Source organism: Microcaecilia unicolor, chromosome 1, assembly GCF_901765095.1.
Source record: "Microcaecilia unicolor chromosome 1, aMicUni1.1, whole genome shotgun sequence".
Lineage (NCBI taxonomy): Eukaryota > Metazoa > Chordata > Amphibia > Gymnophiona > Siphonopidae > Microcaecilia > Microcaecilia unicolor.
The window spans coordinates 407,604,966-407,632,548 of record NC_044031.1 but is presented as its reverse complement, the minus strand read 5'-3'; the positions used below and the strand labels follow the sequence as shown (position 1 = coordinate 407,632,548).

General features: G+C 43.2%; 1 protein-coding gene across 2 annotated transcripts in view; it reads right to left on the bottom strand.

Moving 5' to 3' along the window:
• The window catches only part of DCDC2 (doublecortin domain containing 2), a 342,131-nt gene that overhangs the window by 45,328 nt on the left and 269,220 nt on the right, over nucleotides 1-27,583 (bottom strand). For both annotated transcript variants that reach the window (XM_030211482.1, XM_030211491.1), the window contains one exon: nucleotides 7,207-7,307. In XM_030211482.1, coding sequence (XP_030067342.1) covers nucleotides 7,207-7,307 — 101 coding nt within the window. The remainder of the gene's footprint in view (nucleotides 1-7,206; nucleotides 7,308-27,583) is intronic.

Below are 27,583 nucleotides of genomic sequence, written 5' to 3'. Positions count from 1 at the left end.
CGCAGTGAAGGCCCATAGTTCCCCACATCTGCACAATGTCACAGCAGTGATTTCTTGGAAGATTGAAATCTCATAAGAGTCCCACACAATGGTAGTGCTGCCCCTTGCCTTACAAGGATGGTCTCATTCTGCTGACCTTCGGTTTCCCCAGTGAGCAACGAGCCCTAACAATATTGATCTTTTCCGGTTGAACTGGCTCATCCTGCAGCGATAAGAATGTAGCTCACAATTTTTTTTACTACCATGATATGGTCTCCATAGTTGGGAGTCTCAAGCTCTCCTCAGAACCGCAAGTTCAAGATCCTCAGTTTTTTCCCGAAAGATCCCCGACTGCTGCACACATCTCTCCCATCTGTTTGTAAAGGCCTATCATAGCACTGGCCTGTTCCTCCGGCTTCAACTCAGCCTCAAGATGATATCCTAGCTCCGAGATCTTCCCTCTTAAATCTGTGCCCAGGAACACCAGTTCCTCTCGAATGGTCTTAAGGTTTGTTCTGATTTCCTTAACTACTGACTTCTGTCAGCTGCAATCAACATCCAGACCAGATTCCTTTGTCATCTGTGTAGCCACCATCTTGGCTAAGCATTCTGTCTTCCGTTGTGACACATTAAGATAAGAAAATTCAGAAAGATCAATTGCTGTCTTGCAAAACTCATTCCACCTCAAAGGTACGGAGTTCTAACAGCATATGGTGTAAAAAAGGCAGCAGATTATTGGCAGATGTTGTGGCACTGCCGTGGATTTGGGCCACAGATTGAGGAGCCAGGAACTTAGGCAGCCATTCCATGAGGTGACGTCACTTCCTCTTAACATGTGTTTATTACCATAACACTTATTAATATGAGGTACTGCAGGTTACATAGTAATGAGATGTAAATCATGCAAAACAGCTCATTACTTTGAAAATTAAATAATGAAGCTTGCAGTATTTTTCTGGTCTGACGCATCCTAGCACTTCTTAAAGGGTCTAGTACTTGTAATCAGGAGCTACCTCCATTCCCAAATGACAACCCTCACATCTCGAAGACCCCTCCCCCAAGTACATCCCTCCTCAAGGCACCCCCTACCTTCTTTAACTTGGGCCTATATTTCTTATTCCCTTATATCTAGTGGGTTTGAGGCAGCAGCAATCATCAATCACTCCTTCCCCTTCTGGCACTGGGTTCAAAATGGCACCTTTGATTCCTAGTGGTAATTTCATGATGCTACCACTAAAGGTCAAGCTGCCATATAAGGGGTTGCTGATGTCATTTTGAACAGCACCAGAAGAGTCACGAGGAAGTGGAGAGTGCTCCTGCCCTGAACCCACTAGATATTAGGAATTAAGAAAAGTAGACAAGGGGAAGGAGGAGTATACTTGTGGGGGTCTTTGAGGTGGAGGATTTCATTGTAGGAAGGGTTTTTTTGGTAAGGGTATGTTTTATCTTTATCAAGAATTGATAGGCTTGGTAATATTTACCTGTTGTATAAAAACAGATACAACAATTGATCTTAGCCTTTTGTAAGGATTAGTTGGTATACAGCAAAATATGAAAGATGATGCTCAACCTTAGTATAGTAAGAAGAACAATGCTCTTGTGCATACCAACCCAAACAGCTTTAAAGTAATATAAGATGAAGAATAGAACAAATTATTGCATATTTTTAAATTGTGTACTTAAAACAAAGAGAAGACAACCAAAGTAATTGTTTAATTCTTGAAGCCCATAGTTGAAATATTTGTGGGATAATGTAATCAATATCTAATTAAACTCAGACAGGGAAACAGTATTCAAAAACGATTTCTTTTTTCATATAATTTTAAGTCTTCTATAATAGGAAGGTAAAGTAAAGAAAAACAATCAGAATGTGGTTCTTTTTTTGCTTTAAATATTTTTTATTTTACATTTATATGTTCAACATAAATGTTTAAGCAATATCACAACTCAATTAACAGAAAATCCAATAAATTTCACAAAATGAAAGAAAAATTATTTTTTCACTTTGTCTACATAATTAGATCCAAGTACTAGGAATTAAAAGAAAATTAGGAAAATATATTATCTATAGAGTAGTAGAGAGCTGGATATTCGAAGCCGATATATAGTGAAATCAATTATTAGATGTAATCAAGGTGTCTCTAACACCCTCTTTAGAATTAATATATTCCAGTAGTTTCTTTAGGTAAAAAAAAGCATAGTTATTTCCATTTAATGAAATTAAGCATCTGTAGGGAAACTTCAACACAAATGTACCACCCAAATTAAGAATTCTTGGTTTCAAAACCACAAATTCTGTTCTTCTTTTTTGTGTTTCCCTGGCTAAATCTGGGGAAATTCTGATTTTTGCTCCTAAAAACTCTACATTCATGTGGCGAAAATAAGTCCAAAAATATTGTTTTTGTCCGGTTCTAAGGCAAAAGTTGCAAGAAGGGTAGTCCGTTCTGTTATGACTTCCAGGGAACTTTCTTGAAATTCAGTCAAATTCATATCAGATTGAAGTCGTGTAGTAGATCTAGAAGTTCCCGTGCTGTATTGGGCTCTGACTATGGTTGGGTACTCCTCAGTCGGTATTCCCAATACTACACCAAAATATTTCCTTAGCAAATCAGGAGCTGAAATGAGTGGTGACTTAGAAAAATTTTAAAACCTCAGGTTATTTTTTCTTCCTTGGTTCTCCAAGTACTCCAACTTACGAACTTGCACCTCTCTGTCCTTAATTGCCAATGAGGACAAACTTTGTAAATGGCTTATCTCCCCTTCTATTGATTCAGTTCTTTGAGAATAATTTTCAACCTTATACGACAAAACTTGAAAATATTGCTTCAAATCCACAATCTCTCCTTTAAAGGTATTACCTGAAGGAGGGAAGTATTTAAACCCTGAATTGCATCCCATAAAAGTTCTAACATTACCACAGCAGGTCTTCACAATTCTCCATTGCTTCTGGGAGTTGAACACTGGGTAGGAGGGGAAGCAAGCTGAAATGCCTGGTTCTCCTCTGAAGATTCTCTTCCCAGGGTTTTTAGCTGCGGGTCCTCCTCGCACAACAATGGAAACCTGACCCTCATTGGGCGTCCCAAAACGCTGTAACCTCGTCGGCACATTTCCACTACCCGGCATTGGAGGAGCTGTGTTGGAGGGAGGGCTAAGTGAAACTCCCTCTACGCTACGGTCCGCTTCCAGTACTGCGGATTCCGTCGAAGCGTATTCTGGTGCTCCTAGCCTCCGAACCTTTCCAGGGTGGTCTGGCGAATGGCTAGGGTTTCCGCAGGACTCGAGGAGGTTAGTAACCTTGCTTCCCTTTCCTTTTCCCCATGTCAAACACCGGGGAATTTCCAACCAGAACCCACACACTGGTGTTCAGGAGCTTCATGAAGCCACATCTGCTCAGGTCGCCATCTTGGATCACCCCATTCTGGTTCTCTCTTTATTGTACTTCAAATACAAAGACTTTGTATTTGTACTGACAGCACGTTACACAAGATGCTTGTCAAGATACTTTAAATGCTCCATCAATCAATACGAAATTGAGCACTCATCGATTGTTTTGTAGACCCCTGAGGAAGGTGTTTTAGCCGAAACACAGGCCATGTTGGGTCATAATAAAGGTTTCTTTTGGAGCATCTTACCTTGATGTGGTGACTGATCACTTGATACTGGTTCCTTTCCACCCAATTTCTGTTTAGAAGTGGACTAACACGGCTACCACATCTCTCTGTTCAAGGAACAAAATCTTGGAGAAGGTCCACAGATGATTGACAAGGATACATACAGCAATGGTATAGATACCACACTGCTCACAGACGAACAACTTGCAAAACTGAAAGGATATTTAGTGTCCGATGTGTTTATAGATCCTTCGAGACAGGAGAAGTTCTGCGGGACTGGAGAAAGGCTGATATTGTCACTTTTCAGAAAAGCAGGAACAGTGAAGTGGTGGGAAACTACAGACCCGGTAAGCCTCACCTTGGTGGTTGGAAAGATAAAAGAAATGCTACTACTACTACTAATCATTTCTATAGCACTACAAGATGTGCGCAGCTGTACACATTATATACAGATACTTTCTCTGTCCCTACGGGGCTCACAATCTAAGTTTTTTTGTACCTGGGGCAATGGAGTGTTAAGTGACTTGCCCAAGGTCACAAGGAGCTGCAGTGGGAATTGAACCCAGGTTACCAGGTTCAAAGCCTGCTACACTAACCATTAGGCTAATGAATGAAAGGGTCTACAAACCAATGGGTTGCAAGATCTAAGGTAACATGCGTTTACCAAAGGTAGGTTGTACCAAAAAAAATCTGATAAGATTTTTTGGGGTGACAAAAGAAATGCATTGAGGATATGCACTCAATGTGGTCTATTTAGACTTTAGCAAAACCTTCGATACTGTTCCTCACAAAGTTAGTGGTCTCTAAAGGATGGACTAACACTACAGAATTAATTAAAGCAAATTTATTTTCAAAAAAGATGTGTAAAGGATGCACCAATTATTTTTGTTACATTTGTACCCCGCACTTTCCCACTCATGGCAGGCTCAATGCGGCTTACATGGGGCAATGGAGGGTTAAGTGACTTGCCCAGAGTCACAAGGAGCTGCCTGTGCCTGAAGTGGAAATTGAACTCAGTTCCTCAGTTCCCCAGGACCAAAGTCCACCACCCTAACCACTAGGCCACTCCTCCACACGTGTAGAATCATTTAACAAAACTTATGTCCAAGTAGATTTATCACTCTTTTAATCAATCAAGTTAGTGTTGTGGCTGCATCCACGCAAATAATCCATAGTTGAATGATTAGCGCAATCCATGACAATCGTTCAAAGTCGACAATCGAGATCCCAGTATTTCTTCTTCTGCAAGGAATGCTGTTCTCCAGCAGTGTGACATTTGATATGCAGGTGATTCATGTTCTGTTCCTTTTGTAGTTTCAGCACTAGCCTCGATGTTGTTGGATGGACAATTTGCAAAGACTGCGCAAATGCTTTATGCCTTCCCTCAACTGCATTATTTGTTTATAGTGTGTCATCATGAACAGCCGGATAGTCCGAGAAGCTGGAAGGGAAAAGAGCACTATCTTTTGTCATCGTTGCTGTCTTCTACCACTTGTCCTATGATCCCTCCAGTTTGCCTCTGGACACTCTTGTCGAAGCATGGCAATCCAAAACAGATTCCCTCAGATTGTTTCTACTGCCTTCTTTTCCTCCATCTCCTCCCCACTCTCATCTCCCTGCCCATCCTCTACACTGTCTTCTTTCAACCTTCATTTAATTCACTCTCTTGCCACTGCTCTTTCGTCACTTAAGCCTTCTTCTTCCTCTGCTGACCCATGGCCAGCATCTCTTGACAACTGCCTTTCAACCCAAATTATTCCTCTTCTTCTGCCTCTCCTTTCATTCTCCTTGTCTGAAGGCATAGTTCCAGCCTCCCCTCTACTTAAAAGCCCCATCTTGATCTTCCACTGCCCTCGAGTTTTAGCCCTATTTCCAATCTTCCTTTCTTTTCTAAGGCCTTAGAAAAGCTAGTTCATGCACAACTCATTGAACACCTTGAACGAAGCAACATTCTCCATCTTTATCAATTTGGTTTTCACACCCATCAGAGCACTGAAATACTACTTCTTGCTCTTCATGGCTTCATCCTCGCCACAACTAATCAATACTGCTCTGTTGTCCTTGTTTTCTTAGATCTCTCCTCTGCTTTTGATCTCATTGACCATACTCTTCTTCTTCACAGTCTTCATTCTATCGGCATCTTGGGCACTGTTCTTTCTTGGTTCTCCAGTTACCTCAGTAATCGTTCCTATGAACTTTACTAAAACGGCTCCACCACTGGCTCCCTTCCCTTGCTCTCTGGTGTTCCCCAAGGTTCCATCTTAGCTCCTACTCTCTTTAATATATTCCATGCTCCCTTACTTACCATAATCCAAGAACACTCCTGCATACCCTTTTGTTACACGGATGACATTCAAATCCTTTGCAAAGTATTAGATGCTTCTGGTGTTCACTGTCTCAATTCTTGCCTCTCACATGTCTCCCTGGCTCAAATCCAACCTCTTTTTTCTCAACTCTTCAAAGTGTGAATCTATCCTGTTTCCCTCCTCCCATGGCATCTCTTTTCTCCCGCCTTTTCTTGAAGATTCTTGGTGTTGTCTTTGATTCTTTTCTTACCTTCAAACCTCAAATTGATTCTGTTCCTTGCTCATCCTTTTTTGCCTTTCATCGTGTCCACCAAGTACGTCCTTTTCTTTCGGTCTCTCATCTTTACCTCCTTATCTTAGCCCTTGTTATTTCTCATCTAGACTACTGTAACTCTATGCTGGTCTCTCACTCACCTCTCTCAAGCATCTTCAACTGGTTCAGACCAGGGGCATAGCCACGGGTGGGCCTGGACAGGCCCAGGCCCACCACTTTCCCTCAAGGCCCGACCACTCAACATCCCACACTGTTGCTGCCTTTTCTCCCGCTCCGGGTACAGCTGTCTGGGAGCATTCAGCGTTGCCTGGCCCTGCGTGCCTGAAATTCTTCTCCTCCCTGCCGCTGCCTCGGTCCCTGCAGATTTCTTCTTTTTGCGAGTTGCCGACAGCGCTGCCATCCACACAGGCAGCTCTGCTCTCCCGTCACGTCCATCTGGCCCTACGTCAACAGGATGTGCATCAGAGAGAGCCGGATGGATGCAGCAAAGGTGATGTCACAATTTGAATATTTTTACTTGTAGTTAAGAAGGCAGGCTGCCTACTCCAGCTGGTCCCGGGACCTCTGTGCGTCCTGCCTCCTGATGTCACTTCCAGTTTTCCTTATAGGCGGGACACATCAGAGGTAGCCTGTGTTAATCACTGCTGGCCACAGCAACCGCACCTGAGCGACACCACCAGCACTGCTGCCTAGCCGACAGTAACTGGTGCCTATTTTACAAAAGTCTGCTCCCGATATCAGAACCTAGCTATGTCTCTGTGCATGTGTAACTCGGGTCTCGGCTCCCAGCACAGCATCCTGGGGCATCAACTAGCTCTCGGGGTCAGGAGCCCCTGACCTGGCCGCAAAACACAATTTTCCTTTAGTCTGTTCACTCTACTCACACACAAGACTTGCTCTTTTTCTCCACTGAGCTTGCGCAACATCATACAAGAAAAATGAAGTTTTGAGAAAAAATTCCTGTGGTAAAACTGTGAATATTTCTGGTTAAATTTCTTCACTTTATTGTTTAAAGTGGCTTTGTCAAATTGATTACCTGATCAACTGGTACCTCTACTTGAGTTTCTTCATCCTCTTGGACTTCTGCTGCTCCCCATGTCTCAGATCTCTTTTTAACAGCTTTGAAAACGCTCTCATCTATAAACAGAACACAACATAGAACATAAACAAAAGTCCAATTGTGACCCCAAGTGGCTGAATAGTAGAAAACACTTAGATTATGTTCATTTAAGAGACTCAAAAGGATCGTATACCAGAATTTTATATTATTTCCACCCCAAAAGTAGTTGAAAAGTATTGTACAAAAGTAGTTAAGGCTGTATCCTGTCCATCTGTCTGTCTGGGGTAAAACAATTCTGAAAATTTAACGCAATGGGATGAAACCTGAATCTGGGAAAAACTGGCAAAAAATATAAACTGGGTTCAAAAATGGGCCAAATCAGACTGGGGGATCCAGAAAAATAAGCACCCCCCCCCAAAAAAAATGGTCCAATGCAATTCTATTGGAAAAGGAGTTACAGCTTCTGCAGCATAGAAACTTACATACAGAAGCATACAAGTTATGGAATTGCTCCTTTTAAACTGACTTATTCTCCCAATCAGTAAATTACCCCACCCCAAAAGTCCAGCCTATCCACAGAAATTTCTCCATTCCAAAACACTATCCCCCCTGCAACTGTACCCATTCCCCAACTACACTACCACCCTGCAAACTGTTCCTCCCCCCCCCCCCCGAAAAAAAAAAAACACTTCTCACCTAAAACTGCCCCACACTCTGCAAACTACCCTATTCTTAAAAAATACTTCCCTGCAACTTCACCACCCCCACCCCCCCATCTACCCCCTCCCCTCACAGGCACAACATATGCACGCAGAACACACAACAAAGATACACACAGGGATTGCAAATAATTCCTTAGCTGCGATGTTCTGTATTTTAAATTATTCAGATATATACTGTATTTCATTTCATTAATTATATTTCTATTCTGCCAATCCATATAAAGTGGAGTACAAAGTAGCATTCATAATCAAATAAAAATATTGTACACATATACTTAATTTATACATAATCAAGCTTTAATATGTTTATTATTATTTTATGTAAGCTTTTAATCTATTTTATTATTGAAATGAATACTTGTCTTCTGTCTTTGTTTTCTTTACTATCAATTAATGGCGTTCCTTTCTTTATATGTTTTTAGTCTGTACACCTCTTTGACCTGTTCTGGAAAGGCAGTGTAGAAAAGTAAAGGGGAAAATTCTCTTTTACCTATATTGCCTTGCTTAAAGAGTCTAGCTTTCTGTCTCCATTTCAGGTATTGCATACATGTTTTTTGTGGTCACTTATTTTGTATCAGGCGACGGTCTGTCCATATTCTGAAGTGACAGATTCTGCTAGCACAAAGGTGGGCAACCTCGATCTTCAAGGGCCGCAACCCAGTTGGGTTTTCAGGATTCCCTAATGAATATGCATAAGATCTATCTGCATACAATAGAGGAAGTGCATGCAAACAGATCTCATGCATATTTACTGGGGAAATCCTGAAAACTTGACTGGGTTGCGACCCTTGAGAACTGAAGTTGCCCACCCCTGTGTAAGCATGTAATGTCTATATAGGAGTCTGTAACTGTCCAGCTTGTTCCACTTTCCCAGTAGCAGATATACTGGTGCTCTAGGGCCCAGTGTAATATTTATATCACTGTCTTTTCATAGGTGGGCTAGGGCTGTTAGGGTGTGGAAAGTTTTCAGTATAGGCTTTCTTTTTGCAGGAAGTTGTGTTATTTCACAAAGTGTCTGATCCTATTTGAAAATAGACTCTGGGGCAAGAGCTGCTTTGGCGGTCCTTGTTACCCAAAGTAAAAATGCTCAGGATTAGTGGTCAAGGCAAACAAAAAAGGAGGAACAAACATCATGTAACCGTGAGCTAACAAATAAAACTGTGAGGTAGATCCAAGGAGGATATAAAACAGTCTTTATTGGGAACAGGTAAAAGATAATCCGACACAGACATGTTTCGGCCCGAAGGCCTGCCTCAGGGGGTCGTATCTCTCTGATGTTATAGCAGAATTGCTTAACAACAGGAGAATAATCAAGGTCCTGGCTGTATAATCCTTGTGATAACCACAATTTGATGGAAGTGCTCAGTTGCAGTGGCCGTACAACCGGCAGAAGTCGGGTCATCTTTTACCTGTTCCCAATAAAGACTATTTCATATCCTCCTTGGATCTACCTCACTGTTTTATTTGTTAGCTCAGGATTAGCGGTCTCCACATCCTGTGGAATCACCATACAAACAAAAGTCCATCTCACTTAAATAAAGTGTCTAACAGTGGAACAAGTGTGTGTGTGCTGTCCCTGAGATGATGTCACAATTTGAATATTTTTACTTGTAGTTAAGAAGGCAGGCTGCCTACTCCAGCTGGTCCCGGGACCTCTGTGCGTCCTGCCTCCTGATGTCACTTCCAGTTTTCCTTATAGGCGGGACACATCAGAGGCAGCCTGTGTTAATCACTGCTGGCCACAGCAACCGCACCTGAGTGACACCACCAGCACTGCTGCCTAGCCGACAGTAACTGGTGCCTATTTTACAAAAGTCTGCTCCCCTGATATCAGAACCTAGCTATGTCTCTGTGCATGTGTAACTCGGGTCTCGCTCCCAGCACAGCATCCTGGGGCATCAACTAGCTCTCGGGGTCGGGAGCCCCTGACCTGGCCACAAAACACAATTTTCCTTTAGTCTGTTCATTCTACTCACACACAAGACTTGTTCTTTTTCTCCACTGAGCCTGGGTGTAGGCTGAGGACAGACTTACTCTGGTAGGCCTTAGGTTATTAAGCCAGGCTTCACTGGGTACTCTTCGACAATCCAGGAGCAAATACTTCACTCTAACTTCAAAGAAATACTCGCCACTCCAGGATTGTATTTTATGCAACAACTTTACTAAACTTCTGCAACGGGCAGTTCAAATCCTTTTCTTGAAAACAGTCAATTTGTAATCCAACTCAATATGAAATGCAAACAGTAAGTCCAGAGCCAAACCTATGGATATGGTGTATCTTCTCAAATGCAATTTAATCCTACAGTATGTACATAGCTACAGCTTCTCCTGTCCATACTCATCCCTTCTCGGTGTAACAATCTAAGACTCTGACTGCCGCACTTGTGCAGCAAGCAGATCCTTCTTTGGATCAGAGCTCCTTATCTGTCCACACTCTCCTCCAAAGGAATACTTCTCCAAGCTACCACCTTTGGCTCCGAACAGGCTCTTTCCTGTTCCTGCTCCCAGGCTGGGATCCCCTATTTCCCACCCGGAGCACTCCTCCACTTCATGGTTAATGCTGGGATGTGCAAAAACCTCTTTCTTGATCAGCCTTAGGGGGTCTTTTACTAAGGCACGTGCTACAATTGTAGGCATGCTAAACATTAGAGACGCCAATACATTCCTATGGGCGTCTCTAACAGTTATCATGCTCACAATTTTAGTGCACACTAAAAACGTGAGCGCGCCTTAGCAAAAGATGCCCTTAGTTTCTTGAATCCATCCAGGACACCCACTCTCCTCAAGGGTCCTGGCAGGGTACAGACAACCAAAGACCTCATGCTTTCTCCAACTCTAACATTTATTTAGCTCCTATCTCCTCTTCTTCTGTCATTCAACAACCAGAAACATTTCTCTCTGCAACTTACCCAGGAACCCACCCTCTTGGGCTGGATTCTTTATACCACCCACAACCTCAGAACCCTCCCCTCGGTAACTCTGGAGAGTTCTCTCATGATCTTTAGTAAACCCCATTATAATGGGGGATTACACATATTTAATTGGTACTCTACACTGCACAAATGAGTATTTAGGATTGTGGAATATAAAATTGCTAAATAAGTATACAGTTCATCCAGTGGCTTTGCTCACTCTCGAAAATCAAATCCTTTTTATTTCCCTAGCTCCAAACAACCATGTCATATGCTGTCAGTTGGTCTCCTTTGGGGTTGCATACTAGATGAATTACAATGCAGACATAAAAACTCAGCGCTTAGTCAACCTACAGCTTCCTCAGGCTAGCTAAAGATCTGTATGCAATGTACAAAATTTGTGCTAAGCTATTACAAGTGAGATTTTAATGCCCAATTGATGATAAATAATTAGAAACTTTGTGGTATTGATTTTTAAATGAAAATGACTCTGAAAAGTAAAGGTCAATATAATTAATTCTGATATAATTCACTTCCTAACCTGTTCTTGAAACTGATTACTGAATTGATGTCAAGAAAAGGCCAGAATTGCTTTATGGATACAGAAGGTTTTAGAAAGTCATTCTTTCATCCTTCCTGAAGTTACCAGTTGACTAGAAGTCCATTATCAGGTAGGTAAGAGTACAAAGCCGGTCTATTGAATTAAATGTTGATGTAATTACTCAGAATACTAATTAATGGGATACTAAGGGCCTTTTTTCCAAAATTGTATTTTCAATAGTAAAGTGTTGTTTAATCACCATATTTTGCCATCTTAAAAAACAAACTTTTTTTCCCCTCACAAAGTCTTCTGGCAACCATAATAGTGAGGAGGATACAGCAATTGCCTGACTTTTGCTGAAGGTGACCAAGTTAGAGTTGGAGGTGTCTTTTTTGGCAGATGATCTTTACGTTCTGGTGAGTATATAGTCTCGCTTGGTGGCAGCTATGGTGGTGGTGGCTCATAGATAGCTGTGGCATTGGTCAGCAGATATAACCTTCAAGTTCCACTTGACTAAATTGGCCTTTTGAGGTCACTTGTTGTTTGGGAAGAACTTGGAAAAGATTATTAAGGCCTGGGTGAGGCTTGCCCACAATACCTTCCCAAGGCAGGACTAAGTCTGGATCTCAGGGGTTGGTCTTTCAGGTCCATTCTTAGGACTGGGCATAGTATCAGCAAAATAGGAAAGCCTCTTCTGCCTTGGCTTCATGAGGTTTGAAGGTATTGCCCTTTCAAAAGGCCTGGAAGGCAAGAGATGGACAGTCCTCCTCCGCAACCACTTCGAAGGTTCCCCCAAAAAGAATTTGTGGACCTCAGGTGGGGAGGGGAGGGGGTAACCTTGCCCTATTCCACCAGGAGTGGGCCCTTATCACCTCAGGTCAGTGGGTTCTGGAGGTAGTTCATCTGAGCTGCCTCTTGGAATTTATAGTGCTGGTTTCCGAAGGCTTTATGTTTTCCCCCTGCAGTTCTTTCCTCAAAGGTTTGATCAGTCAACTCCATGTTACAATGATTGTTCCAGATAAGAGTGGGGGAACCTATTCCAAGTCAAGACATAGGAAGGGGTCATTATTTCATGGTGCCCATGAAGGGATGTTCCTTTCAGTCTAGCGAGTCAGTGCCTCATGCTGGGTTTCCCACTTTCACATGGAAACCTTACGATTCATGCTCACAGTAGTCTGACTGGGGAGTTCCTGACATCTCTGGACCTTTCAGAGGTCTACATCCACATTACTTTCAGAGTTTAGTACAAATAATTCCTCTAGTTTTGAATTCTGGATGAGCACTCAGTTTTCGGTGGTCCCATTTGTATTGCCGACAGCCTAAGATCCTTTTCCAAAGCTATGACAATCAAGGTGGCACATCTGCACAAGCAGTTTGGAAGGGCTCAGTTTCCACCACAAGTATAGCAGGTAAGGGGATGTATGGGCCTGGCTCCACCCATCTACAGTGCACTGCACCCACCACTACACTACTCCAGGGACCTGCATGCTGCTCTAATGGACCTGGCTATAATCTGATGCAGTCATAGAGGCTAGAGAGTACAATTTTTATTCACATTTTGGGGGAGTAAGGGGAGATCATTCCTGATTCCCTCCATTGATCATCTGGTCATTTAGGACACCTTTTTGTGCCTTATTCTTTCCAAAAACAGGTCAAGATCAAAACGTTGAAGTTGTAGCCCTAGATGTTTTCATTTTGTTCCATTATACCTATAAAACGTCCAAGTGCTAGGAACACCCTAAGTGCGCCCTAATCCCTCCCTCAAAACTTCTCCCACACATGCTCCCTTGTGATTTGGATGCACTGCAGATGAATTGCATAGACAAACAGGTGCAAAATAGGTTTCAAAAATACTGATTTGGCATTTATAAATTCTTTCCAAATGATGCTTTATGACACATTTTGGCTGTTTTTCTCATTCAAAAACAAGCCTCATGGCATCTCCTGGTTTAGTTATAAATCTGTCCACATACTCTGGGGTGGATATCCTGAATCCCAGTGTAAACTAGCCCTAACTAGTAAACAGATGCGGACGGATGGAATTGGGGGCCTCAGGGCGGAACAGAAACATGTCCCGTTCCAATCTTAAACAGAACGGGAAAAATGTGTATTATCCTAAGTTAGTCCACAATTTCAGACCAAGAGCAAGGCACAATACTCAGGTTAAAAAAAGATTAACAATCAGTAGTACACAATTAGAGGCATAAAAGGAGAATCACAGGAACAAATTAAATCAGATTATGGTGTAGATGTCAATTTTGGGGATAGAGTTATAACCTTCTTAGATTCTAAAAAAAGAACTCAAATGTAAAGGATCAAAGAAAACGTATGTCACTGAATTCAGTTTCACTACGCCTTTACATGGAAAATTCAACCAAAACAAACCGCCTAGCTGTAAAACAGAAGGACAATCTAGAAAACATCGATGCCTCTTTTGGGTAACTCTAGATACAACAGGGAATATTCTGATCTTATAATTCAAGAAGGTCTCTTCCCTGTGTCGAAAAAATTGTTTTAATATCCAGTCCCTGTCCGGTTGTAATACAAATGTCACAATAAGCGTTGCTGGTATTAAACCCAAATTATCATCCTCAAGTATTTGTGTGAGATTTAAAAACAGCTTCAGTTCCTTTTTTTTTTTTTTGGTTACATTTGTACCCCGCACTTTCCCACTCATGGCAGGCTCCATGCGGCTTACATATTGTATACAGGTACTTATTTGTACCTGGGGCAATGGAGGGTTAAGTGACTTGCCCAGAGTCACAAGGAGCTGCCTGTGCCTGAAGTGGGAATCTTTCAATCACAGGCTGATCGGTCAATTCCTTTTTATAAGGCTGCAGATAGTAGATTTTTGAGACTGGAGGATAAGCCTGTTCCGGTGTTTATAATATTTCAAACATATATAAGTCATTAAAGGTGCAACAGACATGTCTTGGAAAATGTATTAATCATAATTTTTTTGATCTCTGCTGATTCTCTACTTTTCTGTTTTATTCTGTAGCCACTTGTTTTCCTTAATTATATTTGTTTGAATTTTTTGGGAAGATTTTATATCTTTACTGTTAATTTCAATTTTTTCTTCAATTGTGGAAATTTTCTTTTCCAATATAGAGACCCTCTCGTGGGGAATTTGAACTTGCTGTAAAACCGAGACCAACTTTTGTGGAAAAAGATGTCTCTAGTCCCAAAAGGGCTTCCCATATAGCTTCCAATGTTATAACTGAAGGTTTAGACGGAAGAAAATACTTACTCAGTGATAGTGATTCAGTCAAAGAATCTCCGGAAGGTTCAAGCTCCTTCACCACCGTTGTTACAGCAGAAGTGCCACTGCCATGTTGTATCATACCCCCACCCTTGAGAGTGATCGGCAATCCGTTGCTCGGGTCTGCCCCCTCTGTAGGGAGTACCTTGGCCTCTTCGGACCATGGGAGACCCTGTTCGGACGATCCTTGCACGGTTGCTGGCATTGGCGGCGGATTCCTAATCTTGGGGCTGAAAGAGGTGTCTACTTCAAGCTGTGGGAGCGGTTCACCTCCTGCTGGTCCCACCCGCAGCGAAGAATTACAGCATCCAGAGGTTCCTGGGATGGCAAAGCGGTCCATGGGCCCCACTGTTGGCAAGACAGGTGCTGTGGGGCTAGAACGCTGTCTGTCTCTCTGTTTAGGCATAAGGTAAGCAAGAAAATATTTTTAATTTAGTATGGAGTCAGCACGAGTCCAGGAGCCACTTCACGATACTCCCTTCATGCCACCATCTTGCCTTCGGTCCCTCTTCAGTGTTTTTTTTTAAGTAGCCACCACAGGGTGAATGAGACCCAGATATTCAATTCTGGGCATAATCTGACACACTTAATATTTATTTATTGCATTTGTATCCCACATTTTCCCACCCATTTGCAGGCTCAATGTGGCTTACAGAGTTTTGTTATGACTTAGACATTTCAGGATATCAGATACAATTGGTAATGTATAAATATTTGGTAAGGGAAGAGAGAAGGAAGGTGTACTGCAGGATAATATTGAAGGTGGACTTTAATAACTGGGTGGTTTGGAGAGGTAGTTATGTGAGGTTATGGGTTCTCTTTGTAGGCCTTGTTGAAGAGATGTGTCTTCAGAGATTTGCGAAAGTTAGTTATTTCGTCAATGGTTTTCAAGGCTGTAGGTAATGCGGATCTTTGTGGACCACGGAAGCAATGGCATACCCATAGGTGGGGCTGTAGGTAATGCGGATCTTTGTGGACCACGGAAGCAATGGCATACCCATAGGGGGGCCCTCAGGGAGCTTGGGACCCCCACTTCAGGCTCAGGCCCTCTCCCACATTGTGGCAGCCAATACATGGCTGGTGGGGGTGCTCAAGCCCTGCCAACCCAAGAATTTCCCTGCTGGAGTTCAGCCTATGCTGCCTGAGCAGCAGGGAGTCGGCAGGGTGCTTTAACAGCTGATGCTGGCTCTTCCGCGTATGCTCAACTCCATCTATTTGAACTGAGCATTATGTAAGTTCTGGCGTCAGAGACTGGAGCAACCTGCCTGCTTCCCTGCATCTTAGACAGCACCTGCAGGGCTTTGGTAGCAAAACTTCAGCTGGAAGGGCTTGAGCATGCCTGCCAACAAAAGTATGAGGAGGGGGGGCATGGTAATGGCAGCAGAGGGGGAGAGGGATCTGAGAAGACATACATGGACCGCCAGTCCATCCCTGGGCCCTCTTCTCCCCCCACCCCCACCCCCAAACAAATCAGCTTTTGGCTACGTCCCTGACTGGAAGTTATCTGGGTCTGTCCAATATTCAGTGCTGGTACTAGCTAACTAACTGAGTGTGGCTGGACATTATTATATGCAGTCCTACTTGCTGGTCAGTTACCACATCAGCAGTAACTGGATTACTTCTGGGTCTGCCCAGCTCTCTCCCCAGAGAGCTGATAGCGGCATAAGTGCAGCAGCATATTAACACCTAGCTGCACAGCGCTATTGAACTGGGCTTGTGAAGAAAACAAAAGGGGCCAAAACTGTTATTCTGTCAGACCTCTGATATAGCAGTCAGATTCAGTCTATCTGAAGAAACTTCTGAAACTGTATGCTGTCCTTGCGCGCCTGATGTCAGGAAAAATGTCAGGAAGTACTTTTTCACAGAGAGAGTGGTGGATACTTGGAATGCCCTCCCGCGGGAGGTGGTGGAGATGAAAACGGTAACAGAATTCAAACATGCGTGGGATAAACATAAAGGAATCCTGTTCAGAAGGAATGTATTCTTGGGAGCTTAGCCGAATTTAGGTGGCAGAGCCGGTGGTGGGAGGCGGGGCTAGTGGTTGGGAGGCGGGGATAGTGCTGGGCAGACTTATACGGTCTGTGCCGCAGCCGGTGGTGGGAGGCAGGGCTGGTGGTTGGGAGGCAGAGATAGTGCTGGGCAGACTTATACGGTCTGTGCCAGAGCTGGTGGTGGGAGGCGGGGATAGTGCTGGCCAGACTTATACGGTCTGTGCCCTGAAGAGGACAGGTACAAATAAAAAGTAGCACATATGAATTTATCTTGGTGGGCAGACTGGATGGACCGTGCAGGTCTTTTTCTGCCGTCATCTACTATGTATGACACTGAAAAGCTAGAGTTATTAATGTGTTCTACTGCACTAGTATGCACTAACACTATTTTGCACTGGCTGCAATGACGGGCGGGGGCAAGTGGTCATCGCTCCTGCTCATATGACCCCACTGGACAACCAGATATTTACATACAGACTTGGGGGGGGGGGGTATACAGGGGTGAAGAAAGGGGGAGTGCTCTCCGGCCTTAAAATACTTGCAGGGTGGGAAGGAGGGGACAGCAGGACAGCTAGTGACACAGCCTGGAAGCTAAATGGAAAAAAGCCAATATACACATTGGTGCCCAGTTAGCTTTGTGGCTAAAGTTAGGATGTGGCAGGGGCGGGGAATGGGCATGGCCACACTATTAGATAGTGAGTCAACATTTGCATGCATTAACTGGTAGCACATGGCCTGAAAAAGAAATACGTATGCCCTATTTCCCGGGCCTAAAAATGGGCTTAGCACATAGGAAAGTCCCACGTTAGAATACACTAAGCCCATTTCCTAGCATCCTTCAGTAGACATATCCCTTAGTAAATCTAGCTTTATATGTGGAAACATGTAGATGAAATCTGAACTGGAAAACTCAAGATGCCAGATTCTGCATGCAGTGCAACACCAGAGAAATAAACAAATCTCCATATGAACATGTTGAAAAAGTCTAATATTAACAAGTGAATGAGTAACCTCTACTGAGGTTGAGGAGTTTGAGGAGGTAAAATCGCATAAGTATGTAGGTGACTCTCACGCTTATTTTTGAAAGAGGATGCCCATCTTTTGACACAAATCGGGAGATGGGCGTCCTTCTCGCAAGGCCGCCCAAATCGGCATAATTGAAAGGCGATTTTGGCCGTCCTCAACTGCTTTCCATCGCGGGGACAGCCAAAGTTCATGGGGGCGTGTCGGCAGGGTAGCGAAGGCGGGACTGGGGCATAATTAAGAGATGGCCGTCCTCGGCCGATAATGGAAAAAAGAAGGGCATCCCTGATGAGCACTTGGCCGACTTTACTTGGTCCATTTTTTCTTGCGACCAAGACTCAAAAAGGTGCCTGAACTGACCAGATGACCACCGGAGGGAATCGGGGATGACCTCCCCTTACTCCCCCAGTGGTCACTAACCCCCTCCCACCATTTGGCCATCCCCGACTATTATCGAAACGAAAGATGGACGCCCATCTTGTTCTGATAATGCGGGTTTCCCCACTCATTTGCGGCGCCGTCCTTAGAGATGGGCGCCCCCGTTCGATTATGCCCCTCCATGAGGCTCATTTTTAAAAGAGAAAAACGTCCAAAAAGTTTCATAAAGCACCATTTGGACAAATTTCTTCTCAAAACATCCAAATCTGTATTTTTGAAACCTATTTTGCAGATGTTTATCTATGCAATTCATCTGCAGGGCATCCAAATCAGAAGAGGACGTGTTAGGAGCATTTCGAAGGTGGGATTTGGGTGTGTCTAATGTTTTATAGCCAAAATGGAACAAAACAAAAACATTTAGGGTGAAAACTTCAATGTTGTGGTCTATGCCTGTTTTACTAATGAATAAGACATAAAAAGGTACCCTAAATGATCAGATAACCACTGGAGGGATTCAGGGAGCACTCCTCTTACTCCCCTAGTGGTCACTGACCCCCACCCACCCCCCAAAAATGTGACTAAAGATAGTTCTAACCAGTCTCTGACAGCCTCAGATGTTATAGCCAGGTTCATTAGAGCGGCATGCAGGCATCTGGAGTAGTCTAGTGGTGGGTGCAGTGCACTGTAGACGGGTGGACCCAGGCCCATATCTCTCCCTATCTGTTATACTTGTGGTGGAAACTGTGAGCCCTCCAAAACTGGCCACAAACCCACTGCACCCACATATAGGTGCCCCTTTCACCTATAAGGTCTACTGTAGTGGTGTACAGTTGGGGTAGTGGGTTTTGGAGGGCTCAGCAGACAAGATAAGGGAAGAACGATGAGATGTGTACCTGGGAGCATTTATATAAACTTCACAGTTGTGCCTCATTGCTCTCCTGGGATGTCTGGGGGACCAGTCTGCTAAAAATGATGGTTCCTCCTAAATCCCGATGGCTTGATTTTGTGTGTTTCTAAAATGGCCTAAAAAGACAAATACTAAAAGCACAAATCCTCGTTCAAAATGGGTTTTCTTTCTAAAAAAAAAAAAAAAAAACCATTGTTTTAGAAATGGTTACATTTGCTATTTGGATTTGTGATGTTTAGTGCAAAACGCCCAAAGTCTGACTTAGATATCATATCGCAGGTGCTCCTCTTTGCAGAAGCATAGCCAGGTTGAGGGTGCAGGGGGAGTGAGAGTGAGAGTGGACTGCCGATGGTGCTGGCACTTAATTTAAATGCAACAGATCACATCAAAAATAGGCCCTGCTGTTGTTGGAAGTCTGTTTGGGGAAGCAGCTGATCCCCTGGCAAACCACCTAACTATGCCTCTGCCTCTTTGCCCATTACTGACCAGTTCAGAGGCAAAGCAGAAAGTATTAGTGCGGTCTTTACTAAGGCTTCACCTCCTATATGCCTCAACTTTCATTTTCTAAAAGATGCCATTTGTCTTCTCTTAATAGCCTACAAATGTTTGATACACCCTAGATACCACATGTTATTTGTCCTTTTCTTGTGAAAGGCAAGAAATAGAAGAACTGCTAGCTGCATATTCTTGTGCCTTAATCTCCATAACACATGACTTGGGGCAGTTCCACTTTTAGATGAAGACTATAGTTAACAAATAGAATTAAAAGAAAATTATAATTATGTCCCTGGCAAAGAAACACAGTTAAAGCTTTTTTAACCTTTTATGACAGCATATATTAAATAGGAATAATGTCAAATGGGCAAATATCTTTTCTGTGTACCCAAATATATTAAAAAGAGTAAATGAGCTACAAATTCAAATAAATGGAAGAAAATCAATATATTTTAAATAATTAAGCACAAAAATCAATGCCTGTTGCATAAGTTTGCTGTTTTAAGCAGCCCCAATCATAAAAAAATTATTGCAACACAAATTATAACATTATACACAGTCATTTAATGCATTTCAGATCTAAAACTGATTGAAGTTTAGCCGTTGGAATGAGAAAATCTTTGTAATAATGACGTGCCCTGAATATTTTATGGAAATCTGAGGCATTTATTAACTGTAAGCGCGGTACATAAGCAAGAAAGTTAATGCGACTATAAACATTTTTAATGTGATTTACCACACTGGCTGCCTCATAAAAATGCTAAATCAAATTAAAAACAAAATGTAAAATCTTTGGTTCATTAAATCCAATAGATTGCTATGAGGAATGGAGAGGGCTGAGCAATTTATGCCTTTCTGCATTAAAAGATAATATTCCAAGGTGGGGGGGGGGGGGGGGGGGGGGGGGAAGAATACATGAAGACAAAAGTTTGAAGTCACACTGTAGTACACTGCCTTTTTACTCAGTAGAAAAACATCCTATTCACAAAAAGGCTTGATCTCCCACAAAAAAGAAGATGGTTATTAAAAAGGGTAACTGAATTGAGCATGTATTTTCTTTAATTTGATATTAATGTGGTCCTCACTATCAAATTTTTAAGCATTCGAATCCATTAACTCACATTATATTGCATGTCTGATGCCAAATTTTTGAACTACTGAAAGCAAAATATCAAAACCAAAATCTTAGATGCTGGCTCTAAAGTTTATAATTTGTGTTATGTAGTAAAACAGATGCATGTTGAAATTTGTTCTTATCGCTAGATCAGTCCGCACAATCAGCAGATGGAGGCAGACAACACTGAACTTTCAGCAGTGTCATCGGGAGTAGAAGAAGTGGTGCAGCCCTGGAATTTGACAGCATATCACTGTCACAGCAACCCTGAAAAATAAACAATCCTCAGCAACACAATCCCCACAGGACTGAGGAAAATGTCACCATATCCAATCTGAGTCTTTCTAGATGTGTCCTGAACTAGTCTAGTAGTGCTCAAGGAAAGGAAATTCGCTGGTAAGAACAAATTAAATCGTCCTTGTCATCCTGCTAGAATAGAGCAGAGAAGTGGGACATACCAAAACGTCAAGGCAGGAAGATAAAGCTCCCATACCTGTTGACCTTCCAAGTGCTCCCATTCTCACCCCACACATTCTACTTATGATGTACTAGTTAAAAAAGGCCCGTTTCTGGAGCCAATGAAACGGGCGCTAGCAAGGCTTTCCTGTGGGCCCCCTCCCCACCCGTCGTCGATGTGGGTGAATTGCTCCGCCTCCGCCCTCAACGTCATAACGTTTGACGCGAGGGCAGTGAATTGCTCCGCCTCCGCCCTCAACATCATAAGGTTTGACGCGAGGGCAGGGCCCAGAGACTGATTTTCGAGGCTTCAGAGCTTCGAACATACATAGTAACATAGTAGATGACGGCAGAAAAAGACCTGCATGGTCCATCCAGTCTGCCCATGACAAACTCATATGTGTATACCTTACCTTGAATTTGTACCTGTCCTTTTCAGGGCACAGACCATATAAGTCTGCCCAGCAGTATTTCCCGCCTCCCAACCACCAGTCCTGCCTCCCATCACCGGCTCTGGTACAGACCGTATAAGTCTGCCCTCCCCTATCCTTGCCTCCCAACCACCACCCCCTCTTCCCCCCAACTGCTCCGCCACCCAATTTCAGCTAAGCTTCTGAGGATCCATTCCTTCTGCACAGGATTCCTCTATGCATATCCCACGCATGTTTGAACTCCGTTACCGTTTTCATCTCCACCACCTCCCGCGGGAGGGCATTCCAAGCGTCCACCACCCTCTCCGTGAAAAAATACTTCCTGACATCTTTCCTGAGTCTGCCCCCCTTCAATCTCATTTCATGTCCTCTCGTTCTACCGCCTTCCCATCTCCGGAAAAGATTCGTTTGCGGAGTAATACCATTCAAAAATTTGAAGGTCTGTATCATATCACCCCTGTTCCTGCTTTCCTCCAGGGTGTACATGTTCAGGTCAGCAAGCCTCTCTTCATACGTCTTGGAACGTAAATCCCATACCATCCTCGTAGCTTTTCTTTGCACCGCTTCCATTTTTTTTTAACATCCTTCGCAAGATACGGCCTCCAAAACTGAACACAATACTCCAGGTGGGGCCTCACCAACGTCTTATACAGGGGCATTAAAACCTCCTTTCTTCTGCTGGTCACTCCTCTCTCTATACAGCCTAGCAATCTTCTCGCTACTGCCATCGCCTTGTCGCACTGTTTCGTCGCCTTCAGGTCCTCAGATACTATCACCCCAAGATCCCTCTCCCCGTCCGTGCCTATCAGACTCTCCCCGCCTAACACATACGTCTCCCTTGGATTTCTACTCCCTAAGTGCATCACTTTGCATTTCTTCGCATTGAATTTTAATTGCCAAACGTTAGACCATTCTTCTAGCTTCTTCAGATCTTTTTTCATGTTTTCCACACCCTCCGGGGTGTCCACTCTGTTGGAAATCTTGGTGTCATCCGCAAAAAGGCAAACTTTACCTTGTAACCCTTCGGCAATGTCACTCACAAATATATTGAACAGAATCGGCCCCAGCACCGATCCCTGAGGCACTCCACTACTCACCTTTCCCTCCTCCAAGCGAACTCCATTCACCACCACCCTCTGGTGTCTGTCAACCAGTTCCTAATCCAGTTCACCACTTCGGGTCCTATTTTCAGGCCGTCTAGTTTATTTAAGAGCCTCCTGTGGGGAACCGTGTCGAAAGCCTTGCTGAAATCTAAGTAGATGACGTCCATAGCACGTCCTTGATTTAATTCTCCCGTCACCCAGTCAAAGAATTCAATGAGATTCGTTTGGCACGATTTCCCTTTGGTGAAACCATGTTGTCTCGGATCTTGCAACTTATTGGCTTCCAGGAAATTCACTATCCTTTCCTTCAGCATGGCTTCCATTACTTTTCCAATAACCGAAGTGAGGCTTACCGGCCTGTAGTTTCCAGCTTCTTCCCTATCCCCACTTTTGTGAAGAGGGACCACCTCTGCCGTTCTCCAATCCCTCGGAACCTCTCCAAGGATTTATTAAACAAGTCTTTAAGAGGACCCGCCAGAACCTCTCTGAGCTCCCTCAGTATTCTGGGGTGGATCCCGTCCGGCCCCATGGCTTTGTCCACCTTTAGCTTTCCAAGTTGTTGATACACACTCTCTTCCATGAACGGCGCTCTATCCACCTCATTTTCAGGTGTACTTTTGCCAGTCTCTCTCGGTCCTTCCCCAGGGTTTTCTTCAGTGAAAACAGAACAAAAGTATCTATAGCAAATTACGAACCTTGGCTTCAGTGACGTCAGCAGCCAATAGAACGTTGAGGGTGAGTTTTATATATATAAATGAGTAGGGCAACAGTGATGACTAAGCTAGTGTGGAACCTAAGATTGAAGGACATCTTCACAAGACACTGACGAATGATCTCTCCAAAAGGGCATGAATATCTATAACAGCTCTGCACCTATGGTGTTACTGACCTCTGCAAATAAAAAAAGAAATGGCCTGAATAACCAATGGAGAGGCCTGTTATGCTTAGGTACCTAAGTTGCTGATACAAACAAGGCACAAAGATCCACAAGAGGAATAAACCCATTACTCATAACCACAGATAACCTTAGGCAAAAGGCTATAACTGTGTAGCAAAGAGCAAATATGCAACTCCAGGGGAGAGAACATGCAAAAAAGAGAAACACCTGGCTAAGAATGCATATCCATGGACTGACCCTTATGAAATTTATCTAAGGAGGCCACCTTCAAAACTGCCCATGAGGAAGCCTGCCAGCACATTCAAATCCAGCTAAGAACTGCTGTGGGAGCACCAGAATGAAAGAAAACAAATCAGTCAGACCCAGGAGGGTTCCTAGAGATCTCCCTAAACATGCTCTCACCAGAAGCCAATTCTGATTTGTACCAAGAGAGAACAAAGCTAGCTCTAAGACTTTCTTGTAAACTCAAGATAGCTGAAGTTCCTGCTCGTGAAGCCCAGAGCTCTCAACTAGAATATGAAGCCGAGTAGGTGCAAGGGACAAAGATATGGCCAAGGAGGAGAATTCCTCCTCACCTTAAGTAACATAGATCTACAGCCACTGAGAAAATTCAATTTCTCAACCAGAACCTCCCACAGGCCAGACTGAAATCCAAAAGGGACTTGGGTTCTCCATGAGCACTGAGCTCTGATGAAGAAGCCCTAGACACTGGGGTAGCTGAAAGCGGCATCCATAAGCCAGCAGCTCAAAATGGCATCCTGCAACCTGCAAGAACAGCCAAAAATAATGAAAAAGACAAGCCACATGTTTCACTATCCTATGAAGGACTCATTCAAACAGAAACATATACCAAGGACTTTCCCTAAGCCAGTGGATTCATATCAGCAGAGCTGCTCACTTTCTTTAACTGAAGAATCTAAACCTGCCATTCTGACATTTCACAATGAGTGTCCAAAGATTGTACAACCCAACATTGCCCCACTGCTTGGAAATCCTGAGGGCCATAGCTCACCATATTCCTAGGCTTAGACTACTCCAGCTGAGAATATATGCTTTCATTTCCTGAGTTCCAAAACCTTGGATATTGCCTCTGGGCTATTTTCTATGTGACAGAGAAGAGTGCCTTCTTGTACTGTAACTGCATCCCAAGCTTTCCGTAGTCTACAGCCATGTCATTGTAGGAGAGGACTTGAACTGCAGCACCTCAAAGAATTGGGAGGGACTCTCCTGACCCTAACAAATGGCCCTGACCTCTACTCCAAGGCTCCCCAGAAGCCCCCAGACTCAACTAGCCCCCATGTGCCACCTGGTCCAGGTAGCAGTCTCATGAAATTTGACTGGCTCAAACCCCCCACCTCCCAACCCAGTTGAGGGTTTCAGATTCTTCCTCTGGAGCAGCATCTGAGACAAGTTTCACCAGATTTGTTCCACTTTCATCAATGGTGGTGGCAATTGAAGGCGATGGAATACTAGGTCCATGTGCTTGAGAAGTGAACAGCACAAAATGCTTTATCAATTCACACATCGGGGGATGGGGAATGGCGGTGCCTAATTTTAGGCTTTATTACCAACGGCCCAACTTAAATATTTACTTAGCTGGGTGTGAGATTTTCATAAATGTTGGGTGCGACTCAACAATATCTGATGGGGACACCCTATTATGGGTAATACCATGGCTTACACCGCCTGCCTTGCGGGTGCTTGCTTGCTCAGTAAATCCCATTTTGAGCTTGGAGCTCACCCTACAGCTTAAGATTTGTCTTAAATTGTTGAAAGGTGGATTATATTTTTCAATGACTTCCAGTCAATATACTGTAGGTTTTACCCCAGGGCAATGTGATTCTATTAATAAATCTTGGGGGGGGGGGGGGGGGGGGGGGGGGGAGGGGCCTTTGTACACTAGGTTAAACTTGTGGAGTTGTGGAGGATGGTGTGTTAGTGTGCTATAATGATTTGGAAGAATTTGGGCTTTGGCAATGAGAACTTCTCTCATATAAACAAATAGTGGACTTTATACTGTGTAATCATTTGGGGAAGTTGCTGTTCAAGGAGACACTTTTGAAATTGGCAGTTCTGGGGAGTAGTCGGAGAGGGAGCATTACTAGTTTTTATAGAGCCTTGTTCTTGCAAATTCCTGTCCTGATGAAGTATAGGGATACCTGGGAGAATATAGTGGGGATCCAACATGAGACTAAAGATTGGGAGAGGAATCTTCAAAATTTGCTGCAGGTCTCCATTGCAACCAATATGGTGGAAAATGGCTATAAGATGCTGTATCAATGGTATTATACACCTCCTCATCTTAAAGCTATGTTTGAGAAGGGAAATTATTTCTGTTGGCAGGACTGTGGGGAGCAGGATACATTTTTGCATATTTGGTGGTCATGCCCTAAAGCACAGAAATTTTGGGACCAAATAATTTATTTATTGCACTTGTATCCCACATTTTCCCACCTATTTGCAGGCTCAATGTGGCTTACAAAGACCTGTTATGGCAACGCCATTCCAGGGTAAAAGATACAATTGGTGCTCCAAAAAGATTAAGGAAGACAAAAAGAACTAAGCAAATGGTTATAGAAAAGACTTTCAGAATCAGGGTGGAGTGTTGAAGTGTTATAATTAAGCTAAGGATTCTCGTGGTAGGCTTTGTTGAAGAGATAGGTTTTCAGAGATTTGCGAAAGTTAGTTATTTCGTTAATTATTTTCAAGTTAGTTGGTAGTGCATTCCACAGCTGTGTGCTCATGTAGGAAAAGCTGGTCGCATGTGTTAATCTGTATTTTAGTCCTTTACAGCTGGGGAAGTGTAGATTAAGAAATGTGCGGGCAGATCTTTTAGCATTTCTGGGAGGCAGGTCCACGAGGTCTAGCATGTAGGCCGCGGTATCTCCGTAAATGATTTTATGAACGATCGTGCAGATTTTGAACGCAATAATAGCTTTATTGACTAAGATTTTGGGAATGCCACTGGACAAAAACGTTGCTGTCTGCTTAATGAAGGACCACAGACTCTGCCGTCCCGCAAGCAGAAGCTGGTCCGTTATGTTGTCACGGCAAGCTGCCTGGTTTTGGCCTCAGCATGGAAGCAAAAAGATATCTGTGGCCGATCTGTTGTATTGACTAAGCTGTACCTTGGTCCATAAAATCATCCATGGTGACGCCCCAGCCTACATGTCAAACCTAATAGAACTACCACCCAAAAATGCAAAAAAATCCTCCCGCACATTCCTCAACCTTCATCCTCCCAAATGTAAAGGCTTGAAATACAAATCAATGCATGCATCAACCTTTTCCTATACAAGCACACAGCTCTGGAACACACTGTCACGTAACCTGAAAACGGTCTACGAAAAGACCAATTTCCGCAAACTCCTGAAAACTTATGTCTTCGACAAAATATATCATAAAGAACAACACACGTAACTCTACATTCTTTAAGATATCCAGGAATGTTCTTTAATGTCTTTTGCTGTCATACTATCATGTACCTAAATGTCTATGGCTTTAACACTATCATGTATCTCACCATCATGTACCCAAAACTTCTGCTAAAACAAATGTATACTCTTTTCTATTTCCAGTACTATGTATTTCACCATCATGTACCTAAAACTTGCTGTAAAACCAAATGTACATTCTTTTCTATTTCCAGTATCCACGATGAATTGTAAGCCACATTGAGCCTGCAAAAAGGTGGGATAATGTGGGATACAAATGTAATAAAGAAATAAATAAATAAACATTGAAAAGTTTGGGACAGTTATATTACATGGACTGTGACTATGGTAAATGTTCTGCCTTTGGCAGTTGCCTCCTGAGTATTCGGGAAAGTACCTGGATCCCACCTCTGTTTGTTTGGTTTAGGGGGAGGGGGCTTAGGGAGTAGGCAAGGAAGGAAGGGAAGGTTGTTATGTTTTTTCATTCTAGTGTTGGTTAAATTATGGTGACGTACTGAAGAGTCACAGAACACTATGAGTTTTGCTATTCTGGTTCTTTTGTTTTGTATGTTATTATGGAAAATTATATATATATATATATATATATATATATATATAAAGAAGTGAACAGTAATATTCTAAGAACATAAATACTGCCATACTGGGGCAGACCGAAGATCCATCAA